The 12,471-nt window shown below is 39.0% G+C and overlaps 1 protein-coding gene across 1 annotated transcript; it reads left to right on the top strand.

Annotated features, from left to right (window-relative positions):
- Positions 1-277: 277 nt before the first annotated feature.
- cav2 (caveolin 2) lies at positions 278-9,159 on the top strand. Its single transcript, XM_024261864.2, has 3 exons — positions 278-924; positions 1,028-1,215; positions 8,241-9,159. Exons 1-3 carry the CDS (start codon positions 775-777, stop codon positions 8,392-8,394), a joined length of 492 nt encoding a protein of 163 aa, XP_024117632.1. The 5' UTR covers positions 278-774; the 3' UTR covers positions 8,395-9,159.
- Positions 9,160-12,471: the final 3,312 nt, after the last annotated feature.

A 12,471-nucleotide genomic window follows, 5' to 3' on the forward strand; every position in this document is an offset into this window, starting at 1 on the left:
AATTAACAAAAAAAATGTACTCACAAAATTACTCTATAATACAACATTTCAAGGAAAAGTATCAGTATTGGAATCATTACTGGCGATACTAAACATGCAATTACTTGGTATCGTATCAACTCAAATTCCCAGTATTGCCCATTGATACCAGTCGTACAGTTTAGATCCAGATTCCAGCTCAGACGAGAAAACAAAGACGTTCATGGATCTATTATAGACTGCAAGAGAAAAGATTGACTCTGAATGCATACCATACTGCTCCTCTTTGCATTTGGACATTTGAAGCAATAGTGGTGTATGACTTGTTATTTTAAGGGGGAGCCTTACGGATAGGGAAGGAATTGGCCTGCACATTTCAGTTGCTGCATCACAAATTTGAGCTTTTTTAACATCATCTAAATACTTAGAAATGAAATTAAAGCTTAAATTATTTCATATCTGTCATCAGAAAATGCTACAGTAACATGTTATATACACGGTTTTCATGGAGTGAACCTTCAAAAGGTTTTTTAAAAAATGTGTCCAAAAAAAGTTTTTTTTTTTTTTTTTATCATTAGTTCTTAAATGCTCTTGAGGTTTTTGCAGGTCTGTCAGTGAGCTGCATCAGACGACAATGGGCTGGCGGGGAAGTGGCTCCCGCTGCGCCGCGCTCCATACAGGGCGGGGAGCCCCGGAGCCCGACGCACAGCCACAGCGCGCATCCACAGCGCAGAGCCATAGCGCACAGCGCGCTCAGGCCAGCCGCCGTGCGCGCACCGGGACCAGCCAGCCAGCATGGGTCTGGAGAAGGAACGGGCGGAGACGAGCGTCATTATGGACCCGGAGGAGTTCAGCAGGTCGATCGAACCCATCCTGCTCCAGAAGGAGAAGGGGTTTTCCGAGGCCCCGGATCGGGACCCGAACGACGTCAACGCGCATCTGAAGGTAAATGTGCGCAGAGTGGGAGATGAAACCCGGTGACTAGCAGGACGTCGCAGGATCGGGACTTCCGTGGATTGTGAGGCTGAGACTTGTGCTGACGTGACAGGTGGCGTTCGAGGACGTGATCGCGGAGCCCGCGTCCACGCACAGCTTTGACTCGGTGTGGGTGGGCAGCCACGCCGCCTTCGAGCTGGTCAAGTTCGTGTGTTACCGCCTGCTGAGCACGCTGCTGGCCGTGCCCGTGGCCTTCGTGCTGGGACTGCTGTTCGGAGTGCTCAGCTGCATTCACATCTGGTAAGAAGCCCCTGTGCATGTGTGGGGATGGATGGAGCTTCAGGTGGACCGCGCGCTGTAGACCCCAAACAAACCAAACATCCTCAGTCCTGCATGAAGTACATGTTTGAAAGTTAAACAAGAAATGATGTCATTTGAGCTCAGCTTAAATCTGGACCTTTTCTTTACTTGAACGTCAAAGTCAAGGCCCGGGGGCCGGATCCGGCCCTCCAGATCATTTCATTTTATTGTTACTAACGGCCCGATGTTATCTTGCGCTTATTTCTAACTTGTATAATTTTGACAAAATATATTTTTATGGAGAGTAGAATATTGAAAGTTATTTAAGGTTTGAATTGATTTATTCTGGAATAATATTCCTGCCTTTTTATTATTCATATTTATGTTAAGAAGTTAGGTTTTAAAGTTTTAAAAATTGAAAGTTTTCTGGCTTATTGAACAATTTTGGCATTTACTAAGATTGTTTTTAGGCCATTTTTGAGATTAGCTAATGTTTCAGCTACATGCTAGCTGTTTTGGCAAATTTAAGCTATTTAAAAAATGTTTTTTGGGGTGTTTCGGAGTTAGGCTAATATTTACACGCTAGATGTTTTAGCTAATTTAGCCTCTCTTTTTTTCGTTTTTTAGGCTATTTTGAAGTTTAGCTATTTTTTCATCAACATGCTAGCTGTTTTGGCTAACCTAAGTTTTTAGTTTGCGAGACATGGATTATTTATTCCTTCATTGATCTTTCTAATACCTTTTACATCCCTAGTTGTCACATGCCTAGGTGTGTGAAATTAGTTCTCCGACTCATCCCCTGGGGGAGTGGTGAGCTGCAGACTCAGCTGCTCTCAGGAACTGGTTGGTGGTTTAACCCCCAATCCAACCCCTTAACACTGAGTATCAAGCAGCGAGGCCTTTGGTCCCATTTTTAAGTCTTTGATATGACTCTGCCTGGATTTGAACTCACGACTCAACCACAAGGCCACTAAATGTGAACACAGATTTTGTATTCAGAATGGGTCCATCTGTCTGGACCGAGTCCACTTGATTTGAAACGTCTAAGTCCTGAACTTTGCGTTTCGTCTTTCAATCACCTTCAACCAGGTTTATTCAGTCTGAAACTTTGTTCCGGATTATCAGGGAAACGAACTCTGGTTCACTCACAGCAAACCAATGTGTCCAGTCTGAATACACTCTGATTCAGGGGTGTCAAACTCAATCGCACAAGGGGCCAAAATCCAAAACACACCTTAGGTCGCGGACTGAACAAGATAAACATTTACTGAACACTCTTAAACTACATTTTAAAATTTTAACCATAAACCATAAATTTTTAACATAATTATGAACTAGATATATAACATTACTTGTGATAATGCTAGTGTGAATGCTGTAAGCTGAATTTGGCAGCTGAAGATGCTAGTGCTGATAGCTGAAGATGCTGAAATTAATAGCTGAAACTCTGAAGCTGATAGCTGAAAACAATGAAGCTGATAGCTGAAATCAGTGGTCTTTGAATTATGATTATGGCGTTTTTAGCCCAAATCCAGAAATCTGTTGTTTTCTTGGACATAGTTTCTGCAGAGCGGCAGGAGTTCATTAAAAATTCACCTCTGAGCTGTAGGCGGGAGCAACCCCGCCCCCCCTTCCTCTCACCATAACTGATAGCTCTCTGATGTATCCGGGGCTCTGTGTCTAACATGAAAATCCAGACTTAGTCAGAGTATTAAAAACTTACTTATTTATAGTAATTTGGGCCAAAACCATGAAAGGAAAATGTTGAATTCACAATAACTTTCTTTTATTAAGATGAAAACATCTTGTTCTGAGGACCAAGAATGGAGTTTTTCTCCTTTACAGAATCATAGAGTTAATTTAGTGAAAGTCCTCTCACTTCGATGTGCTCTGTCATTCTAGGGAAACCTTGGTCAAACATGCAACTGCATGTAGTGGGTTCAATAATTAGGCATAAACCGTTTTTCAAAAAATAGTTAGATGATTGTGCAATAATGAATCAAATCTGTTCAGGTTAGGTTTCCGTGCTGCTCGTGCACTCATTCCCCATGAAAACCTGAGGACTCCATTTGTAAAGTCAGCCGTGCTTTAGGCCTGCATGTTAGCTTTTTGTGGAAAGTTTGAAGAAAAGTGAAGTTCCTGTGAGGAAAGAAAAGCTCCATTTACTTTTCCATACAGATGGCCTTCCAGCAGCCATGAAAAACCTGTTTTCATACTGGAGTGGGACATTTTTTCAACTGCACCTGGAGCACCACAGACACGTATTTTCCAAGCCTTCTGTGAAGCCGGGGCTCCGAAATCAGAAAGGGTTACTTGTGCATTGATAACAGAGCTGTGACACAGTGGTGATCAATATAGCTGGAATTCTGGAATGTCAGAATGGAAGATTACTCAGACACACCTCTTCAAGGAAAGCCTGAGTGTCTTAAAAAAAGCTAAAATCTTTAAGTTTTTTTTTTTTAGTTTCAACTCCTTCAGTTTGTCATTAAGGAAAAACATGAGTTTTCAAAGCCAGGAAGGGATTATGTTGACTGTATGATAGGGGTGTCAATCTCAATCACACAAGGGCCAAGATCCAAAACACACCTTAGGGGTTTGAAACGGGTTTAAAACCTGCTGTTTTAAACTATTAAAACAGTAACTTTTTTAACATAATTATGAACTAGATATATAGTATTACCTGTGATAATACTAGTGTGAATGCTGTAAGCTGAATTTGGCCGCTGAAGATGCTTGCGCTGATAGTTGAAGATGCTGAAATTGATTGTTAAAAACGCTGAAACTGATAGCTGATAGCCAGATAAAATATTTTCAGCGAGCATGTAGCTGAAACATCAGCTAAACTCCAAAATAGTCTAAAAAACTGACAAAATCCTAAATTAGCCAAAATAGCTATCATGTGGCTGAAATATTAGCTAAACTCCAAATTAGCCTAAACAACTTTAATAAATGCCCAAATAGTCCACAAAGCTAGCAGAATGCTATTTTAACTTTCAACTTAACTTTTCCTTATAATATAAAGTAACGACTAATCGACTATTAAATTAGTCGTAGACTATTTCAATAGTCGATTAGTCGACTAATCGTTGCAGCCATATTCCTTAGCAACAACTCCAAAACATCACAGCTCTTGAGAAGATCCACATGGAGGAATGGACCAAAATAGCAGCTACAGTGTGTTTAACCAGGTGAAGATTACAAGGAGACGTTTGATCTCTGTCATTAAAAACCAGGGATACATTACAAAGTACTGAGGTGTACTTTTCTTATTTCAACTATCATATTTTCTGCTCCATTATACAAATTCAAATAATAAACAAATTGTCATTTCCTGTATTCTTTTTAATGTTCCATCTCCCACTGTTGAGGTGTTTCTATGATGAAAATTACAGACCAAACTCAGCTTTTTCAGTTTGACACTGCAGAGTCTCTGACTGAAAAATACATTTTAACTCTCTATGTGAAAGTGAAGATCCATGAAAAGCTGCTGTCAGACCGCAGATTCAAATCTGACCACTTGTGTTGTAAAGAGGTTTCAAAAACGTTTCCTCCTCTGTGTGTTTCACTATGTGCTTATTGAGAGACAAACCTGAGGCATGAAACACTGAATGTTAAAACAGCAGGACAGGAAAAACAATGTCTGCCTGCAGCATTTCAAAAATGTACAAATATTTTTGGTATGTATAAGTTAAAAAATGTCTCATGAAACTGAAAACCTTTTTTTAAAATGAAGACTTTGTTATATACACGATTCTTTATATTCCTGAATCATTGCGTTGTTTTCCAGAGAAGTGCTAAAGATTGGGGTCAAATTGGATACTTTTCACAATTGTTATTTAATTGAGAAAGCTTTAGTTATAAGTGCAGTAAAAACAAAAATAATTGTAGTAAAACTGACTGAAGTATTGACCCAAACAAACACCTTGAGTCTCCAGTGGACATTGTTGATTTAGATCATTTGTGCGTAAAGGGTAACCAAACAGGGAAGTTGAAGGCTGACTCCACCCACAGCCAAAATGTGAAAATCCAGTCAGAGGGGCGGGGCTTGGGGGCTGTTATCATTACTGGAGCTTCAGATCATAACGTCAGACTTCTGAAACTTGCATGGTTTGACCAATCACAAAATTCAACCTCAGTACCTCGTTTCAACCTATAGGGGGCAGCACAGAGACACATTTTGACGATATTTTCAAGAATTAAACAATTTTATTTTAATTTATCAAAAATTTGGCAATGACCAACAGACAGCACTTTTAGAGCCCCAATTATTGAGGCCAACTGCCAAAAAAAGTTGATTTAGGGTTTGGTTATCCTTTAAACTGAGGGGTGCTCTCCAGGAAGAGGCATGACGTTTTTCCCAGGTGTTTCCTCCTGTCAGTCAGAACACACAGCCAACAAAGAATAATTGTTTGGCATCAGAAAAAACATTTCCATTGGAACTGGGCCAAACCACTAGGGCTGTAACGAGTATCTGAGCACTCGAATTCTCGCCATCTGCTTCTGAAAAGTACACATTTTCCCATGTCCAATATGGTTAACTTGTGTGAAGTGCAGTCAAATATTATTAGAATTTTTTGCTCTGAAATGCAGAATAATGTTGGATTTTACGTTTATGAACTAAAGCAAAACCGTGGCTGTCACTGGAAGTAAACACGTCTCCGTGTAGGTGAAGCTTCCTGTTTTCAAAGTAAAACTAGCAAGAGCTTTTTGTCCATTCATAAAATGAGACTGTTGTTCCACTCTCTGACATAAGAAACACATTAAACACCAGAGCTTTAGCTGCAGTGTTTATATTGATTTGTTTAAGGTAAGTCTTCAACAGTTAGCATAATGATCATAACGACAGTGGATGCTGAGGTGGAGAAATGCACCTCGCTCTGATATACAGCTCTGCAGTGTGGACGTAATCAACGTGAATCCACTCATTATTTCATGGAACAAAAGCGACTTTTTATACCGGATTTGCACCAAAATAAAACGCTTAGGATGTAAAGTGATGTAGAATAATGAGGATAAAAAACTGTGGAGAACATTTTCAGGATTTGTTCTTAATGATCCAAAACAACAGTGATTGTTCTGTGTTTTTGTTGTTTATGCACTGGAGATTGACAAAAAAACATTTCTTTCTCTCTAAATCTTTGTGTTTTTATCAGTTGTGTTGAGTCTGATCTCCTGTACTAAATAAAGGTATAAATATAATGATTTAATACAAATCATTTTAATTTAATACATCCAGTAAATAGACATACACATAACAAACATATTTAAAAATAAGAATTGTGGTTCGGTTTGTGAATTCATGAATCAAATGGGATTGCCACCTTTTTTTAAATGTTTTTCTTTATTTTAATAAAATTGCAATGTGGACAAATTGTCCCTGAGCCCCTCAAGTACAGGGTTGTGTCAGGAAGGGCATCCGACGTAAAAACTCTGCCAAATCACTGATGAGAAACAGTGGGCGCTGTTGCGCTGTGGCGACCCCGAAAGGGATAAGCCGAAAGTGAAAGAAGAAGAAGCAATATGGACAAATTGGAAGAATGATACATGACTAAGGGAGTATTCAGACTGGAAAAGTCTTTTGGTCCAGACCGTCCACTTGAATAGGCCTGGATCGAGTCCTGAACCTTGTGTTTGGTCTGTATCCCGACTGACAACTACTGGACATCTCTGTTTCAAACTGCAGCTTGTAAACAACACCACATGACTAAACATCTCTTTAGTCGTGTGGTGTTGCAATGACTAAAGGGATGACTAAAGATCTCTTTAGTTATTGCAAAAAAGCAACACGAGAAAGAATAACGGAAGTCCTAAGCTTTGCAGTCCTTGTTGAGATTATTCAACCTTTCTATTTATTGACCAGTTTTGAACGTCTGTATCACCGTCAGGTACGAGACCTTTCACCGTTCTGTAGGTTTTACTGTACATGCACATCTGCATGGTACATATTAAGTGGTTGAATATGTTTCTTTTAAATACATTTGATTTTGATTTGATTTGATCTGAAACTGTTTATTTCAAACAATCAAATATGAGTTGATTGAGTCGAAGAAACCATCCTTGATGATAGAAATGTACAAAGCTTTAACAAATAAATCAAAGTTAAACAAAAACTGTGATGAAGTAGAGGACCTGACCAAGATAGTAAAAAAACAGAGACCAGAAAAAAGCAGACACTTCAAAACATAGTTGCTGATCAGAGCTGGGTACAGCTGTCAACCTGAACCTGGTGTGACTAAAGCAAAACAAAACTGAAAATAAAACGGAGAAAAGTCACGACAAATTCACGTGGCCTCAAATCATGCTGCAGGACTTCAGACTGCCTCAAGTTGGTCCTGTTGTCTTGACATTAAAACTGTTCGCTGTGTGAATTGCGTTCGATGTGAATGCACCATTAGAAATAGGATGAGAAACTCGGTCACCCGAAGAGAAATCAGAGCAGAGGAGCCAGTTGAGGTGGTTCGGGCTTCTGGTCCGGATGTCTTTTGCCTCCTTGGAGAGGTGTTCCGGGCTTGTCCCACTGGGCGGAGACCCCTGGGAAGACCCAGGACACGCTGGAGAGATTACGTCTCTCGGTTGGGCTGAGAACACCTTGGGGTCCTCCTAAAGGAGCTGGAGGAAGTGGCTGGAGAGAGGGAAGTCTGGAGATCTATGGACGGATGGATGGATGGATGGTCGGATGGATGGACGATTGGATTGATGGAAGGAGGATGAATGGATTGATGGTCGGATGGATGGACGATTGGATTGATGGAAGGAGGATGGATGGATGGATGGACGAATGGACAGATGTTCCACAATTATGAAGCACCAAGGCCAAAATAACCAAAGAAGAAGCTTATTGGTTGTCAGTGTGTGCTCACACAAACTTGTGAATAATGCTGTATCACTTTCTACACGAGGAGTTTGGGGTTAAAGGAGCTCACAGATAAAAAGGATCATTTAAATGTGTCTTTCAACTCTTCCACTTCACTTTCAACAATGTCCCTTTTCCATATTGTCATGTCTGTCCTCTCTCGTGTCTTCAGGTTGGTGGGCCCGGTGATCCGCGGCCTCTTGACCTTCTTGCCCCCCGCGCAGACAGTGTGGAGGAAACTGCTGGACTTGTTCGTGGCGCCGCTCTCCCACAGCGTGGGAAAGAGCATGTCCTCCATCCAAGTTCGCAGTTCTGGGAATAAATGAGGCTCCTCACCGTGGAGGAAGAGATGTATATTTATCGAATCTAAAGAAAAAATGTAAAGAGATGAAAAATGTTCAATGAAATCTGCTGCTTAAGTTATTTTAGAACATGGCTACTAGTTTGTTTATTATCACATTAGATATATACAGTTAAGAGCATATCAACTTTGGCCAAATTAGACAAAGAAGGGGATGTTTGAAGTTTCTATGAACATTTTTTGGTTCATGTGTATCACCTTGATTGTATTTATTGTTTATGGCTAAAAAAATCTGGCCATTGGATCATTTCTTGAATCCGTGTGTTGGGGCATTCACAGTTTTCCAGACTGACATCCTGCTGATGCTTTCAGATGACAATTTTCTGCTTGGAAAAGATATTTGTTGCTCATAATGCAACTTTCTTCTAAAAGTCGGATCAGAATCAGTCTGCAGCCTGAAGGTGTTGAGTGCTAATATGCAGGTTGTTGCACATTTACAAGTTCATGCTACTCTGCTGATCTCACTGCTTTGGCAGCACTGCTGGACATCAGCCTCATTTTTGTTTGATCATATCAGAAACATGTTAGAGACAGCTCTGTCACATCCATGGATGTGGTAGAATGTTGAAGTGGACTCTGTTATAAAGGATACAGGCTTTTTTTCCTGGTTTTGGTACATTCCTAATGTTATTAGCATGTTTGGTAACACATTGCTTTTTGCAGCAAAGTGGTGCATTTGTTGGGATTTTAATAAAAATGTAAAAGTTGAATAAAATCTGGTATTTTGTGACATATTTTCTCTTTTTTTTAACTCCCTGCAAAAAAAATAAATAAATAAAGTCCATTTTGAAAAACCTGCCATTATTTTGGACCCACTTCCTTTACACTGGGTAATGATCCAAATTAATAATGGGCAATAACTTGTCTTGGCCCTTATCTTGTGCTCATTTCTAACTTGTATAAATTTGACAAAATATATTTTTTTGTAGAGTAAAATATTGAGAGTATTTAAGGTATAAGTTGATTTATTATGGAATAATATTCCTGTATTTTTATTATTCATAATTACGTTAAAAAGTTATGGTTTTTAAAAATGGACATTCCATTTTTGGACTATTTTGGCATTTACTAAGATTTTTATTTTTGGGTGCTTTGGAGTTAAGCTAATATCTCAGCCACATGCTAGCTGTTTTGGCTAACTTAGAATTTACTGTGGTTTCTTGGGCTAATTTGGAGTTTAGCTAATATTTAAGCAAAACACTGAATCTTTTTTTCAAAATTGGCATGTATTAGAGATTTTTAAGTTAAGTTAAGTTTTAAACAAGTTTTGGCTAATTTAGGCTTTTTTAAAGTAAAGTTTTTAGGCTTTTTTGGTGAGAGGCTAATATTGCCAGGCTAGCTGTTTAGGCTAACTAAGGCTTTTTTTTCTGTTTTTTGGGCTATTTTAAAGTTTAGCTATTTTTTTCAGCTACATGCTAGCCGTTTTGGCTAACCTAGATTTTTTTTTATTTTTAATTATATTTTTTAGTTATTTTGACTAATTTTACATTTAGCTAATATTTTAGCTGGCTATCATCTTCAGTTTTTTTTTTACTATGGGCCGTATTTTGTTCATTTTTTTCAAAAACTATAATGTTTCTGAAATCTCAAAATACAATCAGTAATGCCCTGAACAAGCTGAACGTTTTGAAGATTGCTGAAATCACTGAAAGTGAGATTTAGATTTTATAAGACAAAAAATGAACAGAAATGAGCAGGAGAATCACGATAGTGTGAATTCTTACTAAACATTCTCACAATCAACCTGATCATCAGGGCAGACTGGATATCACAGGTGAAATAAAAGAACCAAATCATTTAAACTTTAGAAAGAACTTGATGAGATACCCACTAAATAAGCTTTAAATTGTTGTTTTAAATTGCAGTGTGCAGCTAAATGTCTCCACTCAGATCTGGACTCAGCATTAGTGTTTGCCTTCAGCTCTACAGCCGTTTTGCAGCAACCTGAATGTTTTACAGAGATGCATTGTGCAATAGTGGAAAACAGGAGTGAGCTTATTTATCTCTGGTCACACCTGTTCTTCAAATCAACATGCATTTTAATTGAGGGACATAAAAGTAAGAGTCTGTCACTCAAGAAAGTTTGGATTTTAACTCTGGAATATAAACGTGTCGATAGTTTCCACTCTTTAAAAACTGTTTTTTTTCCTGGAGGGAATTCCTCTGTGAGCGTGTTCCCTGTGTCACAGGTGATGAGTGTGTTTTGATATGCAGCTCAGTTCCAGAAGAGTGTTGTAAATCACTAAGTTGAGGTTGCACAAGCATGAAGTGTCTCCTGAGGCTAACCTGTCAGACCTGCAGGCCTGCACAGCGGCTACACCTCTGCTGCAGGCAGACGTTCCTCAACAGAAGCATTTGTTATGTCCTGAACTTTAACCTGCTCTTATCTGCACTGGTGGTCACTCATTCCAGATTTCTGTTTTCGTCTTCTGCATACCTGCAAAGCTCTGCAAGCTCACTTCATAAGTGAAAACAACATCTCTGAATCACAGCTGGTTCGTTTGCTTCCTACTGGAACATGGATGCAGCCTGCCAACACAGCTGTGCAGGTAACAAAGAACTCTGTGCTCTTCAGGAAACTCTGAGGAAGTCTTTTGTTTGCTGAGGTTTGAATACACAAGCAGACACATCAGAGATGTGGATGCACATTCTTTTTGTTTTCTGTAACAACCGTTACTGTGGTTACCTTCAGTAAGTATTTATGAAGCACCACTTCATAACAAAAAGGTCTTTGAGGACAGAACTGTACAAAAATAACCAAGAAACATCAAATGAAGCTGAACCTCAGAGAGCTACAACAATCCCAGACGTTCCAAATGCTCTAATGATCCGCTTCAGTCCAGAGAGTTTCCAGTTTGACTCCATCCAGCCATCGTCAGAGCTGGTTGATTCCCTTTTAGGGTACTGGGGTTGCTGGAGCCTATCCCAACATATGTGAGGGGCCTCTGGTCACACGCAAGACGGTGCCAGAAAAAAATCTGTAGCCGGAAGTGGAAATTTCGCAACTTTAGGAAACTTTCAAAAATAATATTTCAATAACTTTACAGAACTATCAGCTTTTAAGCTTTTCAATGTGAATAAATTGTAACTGTCTCACAGTTTAGTGTGAAAAATGAGACCGAAAACGTTAATAGTGTCATTTCTGTCAAGTGTTCAAATTTGTATAACGACACCTGTTTACCTCTGGAGAAAAAGCTGATGAAACGCCACTTTTTCTCTGTGAATCAGCAGATCACAGGAGCAGTTATGGTATCTCAAAGGGAAAAAAGGCCGAAAGCATAAAACGGGGTTCGAGGACTTCAAGCCAAGGTTTTTTGGAGCAAATGATGTTTTTATTTGCGGTTGGCTCCGGCAGGGGGAGGGACTTCCTGCTATTAATTTTCAAGCGCCATATTTTTTCCCTGTGGCCAGATTCTCTTGAAGGACATTATCTATCGCTCCACCAGAATCCTGACTACATTACCCATAATGCACCAACATTCCATCAAGCAGTTTGGCTTCCAAGTTTACCAAAACTGAACCATTTTGACCGATATTTGAGTGCTGTTTACCACAGAAAATCAATCTGAAGAATTTCTATTTTTGAATTTAAAAAATCAAGGATTTGAATTATATGATAAGAGTCACTTCATCAGCTCTGGTTTATTTATTATTTTATTTAGATCTATGAATTTCTGGTTGAGATGCACCACAAACTGTGGTTTTATGTGTGTTTATTTTTCATCACTACTGACATTTTACCACCTATTATTACACTGAGAGGATTTGATGAGGTACAGGATGTCTTTTATTTTGAAAGAAAGTCATGCGGACCTCTAAAGAATTAGAAAGTAATTCATATTTTGAAATAAGGCCATTTTCTCTTTTTGTTTCTGTTTTTTTAAGTTTGAAAATAACAAATGATTTTTTATTTATCATAATAGTAACAATACCATAAATACAAAAAAGTTCCTTCTTTGTCTAAAAGGTGAAATGAGACTTTGTGGGATGTTGTCAGTAAGAAATCCTCCAGAATGGCTCTTTCACTGTTGAAGGATGCAGA

The sequence above is a fragment of the Oryzias melastigma genome, linkage group LG6 (assembly GCF_002922805.2).
Source record: "Oryzias melastigma strain HK-1 linkage group LG6, ASM292280v2, whole genome shotgun sequence".
Lineage (NCBI taxonomy): Eukaryota > Metazoa > Chordata > Actinopteri > Beloniformes > Adrianichthyidae > Oryzias > Oryzias melastigma.